The 7,221-nt window shown below is 57.7% G+C and overlaps 1 protein-coding gene across 1 annotated transcript; it reads right to left on the bottom strand.

Moving 5' to 3' along the window:
- Positions 1-2,187: 2,187 nt before the first annotated feature.
- Positions 2,188-6,973, bottom strand: S1PR5 (sphingosine-1-phosphate receptor 5). Its single transcript, XM_043586508.1, has 2 exons — positions 5,867-6,973; positions 2,188-4,339 (listed from the first exon to the last, which is right to left on the bottom strand). The coding sequence occupies exon 2, from the start codon at positions 4,319-4,321 to the stop codon at positions 3,125-3,127; it is 1,197 nt and encodes a 398-aa protein (XP_043442443.1). The 5' UTR covers positions 4,322-4,339; positions 5,867-6,973; the 3' UTR covers positions 2,188-3,124.
- Positions 6,974-7,221: the final 248 nt, after the last annotated feature.

Here is a 7,221-nt window from a genome sequence, read left to right on the forward strand (position 1 = left end):
GATGGCTCGGAGCCTGGAGCCTGTTTCCGATTCTGTGTCTCCCTCTCTCTCTGCCCCTCCCCCGTTCATGCTCTGTCTCTCTCTGTCCCAAAAGTAAATAAACGTTGAAAAAAAAAATTAAAAAAAAAAAATTGGGGGGGGGCAATCTTCAGATTCTGTGTCTCCCTCTCTCTCTGCCCCTCCCCTGCTCGTGTTCTCTCTCTCTCTCTCTTTCAAAAATAAATACGTTGTTGCACTATATGCTAACTAATTTGGCTGTAAATTTAAAAAACTAAAATTAAAAATAAATAAATAAACATTTACGTTTGTTTTAATTTTTTAATTTTTATGAAGCCATTTTTTTGAAAGCTGGAAGTAATGTATCTTTGATTATGTCTTTTCAAAGATATACAGTATTTCTTTTTTTAAGATTATTTTTAGAACTGAATGTGTTAAATTTTATTTAGTTAGTTAGTTACTACTTATTTTGAGAGAGAGAGAGAGAGCGAGAGAGCAAGCCAGAGGGCAGAGAGAAATCCCAAGCAGGCTCCACGCTGCCAGGGCAGAGCCCGATGCAGGGCTTGAACCCACAAACTGCAAGATCATAACCTGAGCCAAAACTAAGAGACGCTTAACCGACTGAGCCACCCAGGTGCCCTTACCTTGATTATTTAAAAATGTTTAAATAAGGGACGCCTGGGTGGCTCAGCTGGTTGAGCATCCAACTCTTGATCTCGGCTCAGGTCTTGATCTCAAGGATTGTGAGTTCAAGCTCCCAGCTGGGCTCTGCACCAGTGCAGAGTCTGCTTGGGGTTCTCTCCCTCTTTCTCTGTGTCCCCCCCAAATAAATAAATTAAAATTTTTTCATGTTTAAATTAAAAAAGTGCTATGGATTGAATTGTGTTACCCCCCTCCTGACAAAAAAGATATCATATGTTAAATCCCTAATCCCCAGTCTGATGGTATTTAGAGATGGGGCTTTGAGGAGGATGAGGTCATTAGAGGTGGGGCCCCATGATGGGATTAGGGCCCTAATGAGAAGAGACACGAGAGAGCTTTTCTTGATTTCTCTATACCATGAGGATACAGCAGCAGGAAGGGAGTTAACTGTTACCAGGTCATGCTGGTACTCTCATCTTGGACTTCCAGCCTCCAGAACTGTGAGAAATAAATTTCTGTTGTTTAAACTGCCCAGATAAACGTGTTTGTCATGGCAGCCTGAGCTGACGAAAACAGCAAGACGGCACAAAATCTGTGGGTAGGCGACAATTCCCCCCAAGATCTACTATTAAGTGAACAAAGCAAGGTGCAAAGCAATGCCAGAGTTGTACAAAGAGAGAAAAGTGTTTACATGTCAGCTCATTTATCCGCAGAACAGCTGTGGAACTTTCCAAGGAATCCCCGTGGTGATCACGTCCGAAAAGGGGAACTGGTGCTTTTCAAATTTTGTAAAATTAGAACGAGTGGATAAGTCCCCTACCATCACACTATCAAACAACCCAAACGAAGGAGCGAGCTTCAGGTTCCCCTGGAAGATAAAGGAGTCTGGGGTTAGGGGTGCCCGGCCGGGGCGGTGGGAGTTGGCGGGGGGGGGGGGGGGGGAGGATTAGGTCCAGTCCTGGGAGTGTCCAGCCTTGAGTGTGTTTGTGTTCCAGGAAATAGGTTGATTTCCGGTGCGTGTGGCCTTCAGGGACGCCCCGAGCGAAGTCAGCGGGACACTCAGGCCTCCAGGCTGGGTCAGTGGCCCCCAAAAGACACTGCTGTCTTTGTGGCTGCCTGCAGTTGTAGGGTCTCCTGGAGCCCGAAGCCCCCTGCCCCTCCCCTGGGTCAGCAATGTGGCACTAGGGTCGGGAATGCATCTAGGGACATCCTGTGGCCACAGCCAGCAGGCCTGGAGCTTCTCATGGGCACAAAGAGGGCCCCCCCCCCCCCAGACAAGAATGCAGACCACCGAGGCAGGGAGCGTCTGGCTTTGCCACACCCCTCCACCAGAACCAGACATCAGGCCTGCGCTTCCTAGGGCCCCGGGGCCTGACAGTCCGGGTCAGTATTATCCTAGCCCAGACACCAGGCAAGGTACTCACTGCTTGGAATTTCCTCATCTGTCAAATCAGGGTGAGGAAACCCACTTTGCAAGGTTGCAGTAAGGGTGAGAGGGGCGTCCTGGGCCTACCACTGTGGGGATGACTAGCCAGACGCAATAAGCTGTAACTGTTCTCATTATTTTATTATATTTTCATTTTTTTTACGAAGGATCTGACACCACGCTCAGAGAAATCCTGTTTCCGAGAGGAACTGGCTGCGTCTCCCACAGTCCAATTTTAGGTCTGCCCTGTCTTTGGTATCCTCTCCTCTAAAGCGGGGAGGGAAACTGTCCTTGATTTTTTTTTCTTTCTCTCACACTCCATTTCTCGGGAATCCTGTCTGCTGTCTCCAAGATCTATTCAGAATCCACATGGTCCGAGTCCCCATCGCTGCTCCCCTGGACCAGTGCGGGCACCTTCACCTTGTTCTAGCTTCTACCTTCACCCTTACAGAGATCTGTGAGCAGCTGAAGCACATCAAGTCCGCCCTCTGCCTCTCACCTCACTCAGAGCAAAACCAAAGTCCTCCAGGGGACCCACAGGGCTCTGCACTGTGGGTCCCATCATCTCCCTGCCTTTGTTTCTCCCACCATCCACCCCCTCCAGCGCTGCTCCAGCCGTGAGGGGATCTTTGCTTTTCATAGAACACGCAGGCACGTTCCAGCCTCAGGGCCTTTGCACTGCTGTTCCTCACCCTGAAATGCTCTTCTTTCAAGTGCCCCCAGGGCAATGACCTCTCAGCTTACATCATATGTCACCACTCCAGCAGAGAAGCATCCCCTGACCACCATCGCATCACGGTATTGCAGCTGGAATTATCTCCATGATTTCCCCACGCCGATATTGCCCGTGCCCCCCATCAGAATGTCAGTTCCACAAGGGCCGCGATTCTTGTCTGTTTTGTTTGTTCACTGCTGTGGGGTTTAGCATCAATAAAATACATTTCCCTTCATCTCTTCTGTCTCCACCACCTTCGGCTGCTTTTCCTACAAATTCCTTTATTTAAGAAGAAAAGTCTGCAAAAACAGGTCTTCGGAAGGGCAACGGCGGGCCAAAGGGCGTCAGTCTGCGGCAGGTGCCGGTACCAGGGTCCGGGCGGCTGTGGGCGCGCCCGGGCCGCCAGTGGAGCCGCCAGTGTCCGGCCCGTCCCGCTGGGGTGAGGAGCGCTCGGAGCGGCTGGAGCTGCCGTCCAAGCCAGGGGGCAGCGAGCGGCTCAAGCGTCCCGAAGCCCCAGCAGCGCTCTCGGACCCCTGGGAGGCGCCGTGCCCTCTGCTGCAGGGGCAGCGGCCGCGGCGGCCGAGACACAGGAGGGCGTTGCGCAGGTCGCGGTTGGTGAGCGTGTAAATGATCGGGTTCAGAAGCGAGTTGGCCATGGCCAGACCCAGGAAGGGGTCGGCCTGCAGGAGCACGGGGCAGGCGCGCGCTGGGCACGCCACGTCGAGTAAGAGCAGCAGGAAGAGAGGGCCCCAGCACACCACGAAGGCCAGGAGCACCACGCTGAGCGTGCGCAGCAGGGCCAGCGAGCGCGGCGTGTGGCGTGCCCGAGCGGAGGCGCCCCCCGCGGCCCGGGGGCGCTCCCGCAGGCGGCGCGCGTTGGCACGCACCTGGCAGTAGATGCGCGCGTAGAGCGCACAGATGGCGGCCAGGATGCCGAGGAAGGCGAGCACACAGAAGAGCACGTAGGCCTTGGCGTAGAGCGGCAGGACGGTGGAGCAGGCGTCCAGGCGGCCCAGGCAGTTCCAGCCGAGCGAGGGCAGTAGTCCGAGAAGCACCGACACGCCCCAGGCGGCGGCCACCAGCGCCAGCGTGCGTCCCCAACGGGAGGCGGGTGCGGGTCCTCGGCGGGCCATGGTGAGGCGGCGCTCGAGCGCGATGGCCAGGAGGCTCAGCACGGACGCGGCGAGCGCCACGAAGACGCCCCCCTCACGCGCGAACCAGAGCGTGGGCGACAGGCGCAGCGTGAGAGGCCCCGACAGCAGGATGTTGGCGGCATAGACCGCGCCCGCCAGCAGGTCGGACAGCGTAAGGCTGCCCAGGAGCAGGAACATGGGCGCATGGAAGCGCGAGTGGCGCCCCAGCACGATCAGCACCGCCAAGTTCTCCAGCACGATGAGCGCGCACACGGCCAGGAACACGACAGCGTCCGCACGCAGCCCGGCGCCGGGCTGGTAGCGTGCTCCGCGAAGCTTGCCTGTGTAGTTGTAATGCAAGACGATGACCTCGCTCACCGGCGCCGGCCGCAGCAGCCCGGGCTCCATGGGCCGCCCGCCCCAAGGCTGCGGAGAGGTAAGGTGGTGTGTCAGGTCAGGGGGCTGGCAGGGTGGGGCGGGGTTTCGCAGCTCTGGGAAAGGGGCCTTAACCCCCTACCCACCACTGCACACCTCCGCTGGGACCCAAAGGGAGTTCGGGATGAAAAGGAGGTGGCCCTGGAGACAGGCCGACGCAAAGACACGCAGGGAATATCACGAGGGGACACGGTGACACAGAGTCCCACAGGAAAGGGACACGAAAAATCCCATAATCTGGGCTATCCAGGGGCAGATTCAATCATAAGCAGACAGGAACGCACACAAATACAGTGACACGCTGACAAAGACATGTATACACAGTCACAAAGCAGGGGAAACGTGCACAGTCACACCCCATCAGGGAAACGAGAAAATATATTCGCACATGAACAGAGCTACATAGGCACGTACAGAGACCCAAATTCAGCCACACTCGCACAGGTTCTCACGCCCACTCGTATAGGCCACAATTTCACAACCTCCACCCAGGCCCAGCCCGGAGCCCACAGCTCTACAATCTGCTCGCCTCGGCTGCACCCAGTGCCTTTCCCTGCTGAACCCCCGGCTTCCTACTTTGCAAAGACAGAGCCTGAGGGCAGCCGACAGGATCCAGATCTCACAGACAGGCTTTTGCAGAGGGGTGCACGTGTCATTAGGGTATAATAATACTTCCCAGGGGCGCCTGGGTGGCTCAGTTGGTTATTAAGGGTGGCACTCTCGGCCTAGGCTCAGGTCATGATCTCCCGGTTGGGGACTTCCAGCCCCATGTGGGGCTCTGTGCTGACAGTAAGGAGCCTGGAGCCTGCTTCGGATTCAGTGTCTCCCTCTCTCTCTGCCCCACCCCACTTCAAAATAAATAAATAAACTTAAAAAAAAAATACTAATACTTCCCATGTCACCCTTTAATCCCCCGGACAGCTCTCCCCTTAGTCCCAATTTACAGACAGGAAACTGGCTCAAAAGAAGTACCCCGCATAGAAGGAGACACAAAGGTTCTCACGCAGCTGCGCAAATACAGCAGTCGTGCGAATCCCACTTAATAGATGAGAAAACCGAGGCCTGGGAAGGGGAGCCGACTTATTTGGACGTGGCAGGAACAAATGCATCCCAGACGGCCTCAGCTGCACTCAAGGAACAAGCGCAAATACAAATCCACAGAGAGTCACGGACTCAGCCACGCTGAAGGCGGGGGGAGGCATCGAATACAGGCAGACACGGGTTACACTCGCTCTGATGGGGACATCTCCCGCCTCGCCTCGGCTTGCCTGGCAGCAGGACTGAAGTAGCGAAACTTGCAGTGGCATGGCCCGGAGAGGGCGAGGCCAGGGGATTCCAGGCGTCCCCACCCCCATCCCCGGCCCCGCATCCAGCCCGGGAGTCGCCGGCTTCCCCCTGCCCCCCGCCCCAGGCCTCCGGGGAAACCGGAGACAAGGAGACCGGGGTAGTGGTCAGGGTAACCCCCTGCGGGCCAGGCTGAGTCCCCGCGCGCCTGGAGACCCAGTGCTGTATACTCACCCCTGCGCCCTGGTCGTGCGCCCCCCGCAGTCGCGCTGCCAGGAGCAGAGTGAGGGGACGCTGCTAATGGGGGGGGGGGGGGGGGCGGGGAGCGGGGCTGGAGCTGAGGGGGCGGGCCCGCAACGCGGACCGCTGGCCGTCGCAAGCGGTTGCCCCCTCCCCTTGGCGCCCGGGCACCCAGCCCGTGGCTGCCAGCCTGTGCCACCCGCCGCGGCACCGGAGCGCGCCCCGGCGGCGACTGGCACCAGCGAGCCCTTGGCTGCCCCCTCCGGACCTGAACTTCTTTCCCAGGGACGCTCCGTCGTCGCGGTGGGAGGACCCGGAATCGCGGGAAGGGGAGGTTCTCTGCAGGGGCGGTCGCAGCTTGCGCCTCTTCCCGCCCCACACCAGAGGGGTCCTGTCTGTCCTCCGGGGCCTGGACACTGTCCCCTCCCTGTTTCCCTCCTACCTTCCAGCTGAGCCTCCGGGCTGCACCCCAAGAACGCCCATCGTTGAGGGACCCTGGCAGCGCAGGTTAGGTGTGGGGAGGGGGGTCTTCAGCAAGAGCAGCTGTGGCCTCAGTGCCCTTTCCCCAGCAGATAGGGACTCGGGGCGCAGCCCCCTCTCCATTTCTCCTATCCCACACCTGGCTTACAGCGAGTTCGGGAGGAGAAGGTGAAGGCAGGATTCTGGTGGGAACCTCCCTCTCTCCAAATGAGAAAGGTCTGGCTCCTAAGCCCTCCTGCCCCCCCCCCCCCTTATTGCTTCCAACACTGTGATTTACTCATTTAACGTGTTTCTGGGCTGTGTCCCCATCAGACTGTCAGTCCCCATGGAGGCAGGGATTTGCATCTGTCGTGAGCACTGCTGGGACACAGCCCAGGCCCTATAAATTAACCGATGAGTGAGTGAATGAATGAATGTTTCCCTCGCTTTCTGTGTATCTCTTTCATTGGGTCTCCCAGGGTGGGTCTCTTTCAGTCGTTGGCTGTGTCTTTGTGTCACTCTCCCACGCCTCTCCCAGGCCTCCAGCGGGCCAGTCTCAGCTGGCCCCACGCCCCCTCTCCCAGTTCCCAGGAGCTTCCTGGCCAGGCCCAGCTCCCGCACCCTCAGACCAGAGGCTACAGGCAGGAAAGGGGCTGGGCCCGGTGGCCGCGGACCTTCTCCAGGATGGTGCCCTTTGACTTGGCCTCTGCTCGGGTTCTGCCAGCAGCGGGTGGGGTGAGGGCGTCCCAGGGGCGCTGAATCAGAGGCTGGGGGTAAAGAATCTCGAGGGGCACCCAGGCCTGGTTGCGTCTCCAGGTAGCTCCTTGGGAATCCTGGTGGGAGGCAGAACAGTTCCTTCTAGCTCCAACCAAAGTTGCCAGAGACACATG

Source organism: Prionailurus bengalensis, chromosome A2 (genome assembly GCF_016509475.1).
Source record: "Prionailurus bengalensis isolate Pbe53 chromosome A2, Fcat_Pben_1.1_paternal_pri, whole genome shotgun sequence".
Taxonomy (NCBI): Eukaryota; Metazoa; Chordata; class Mammalia; order Carnivora; family Felidae; genus Prionailurus; species Prionailurus bengalensis.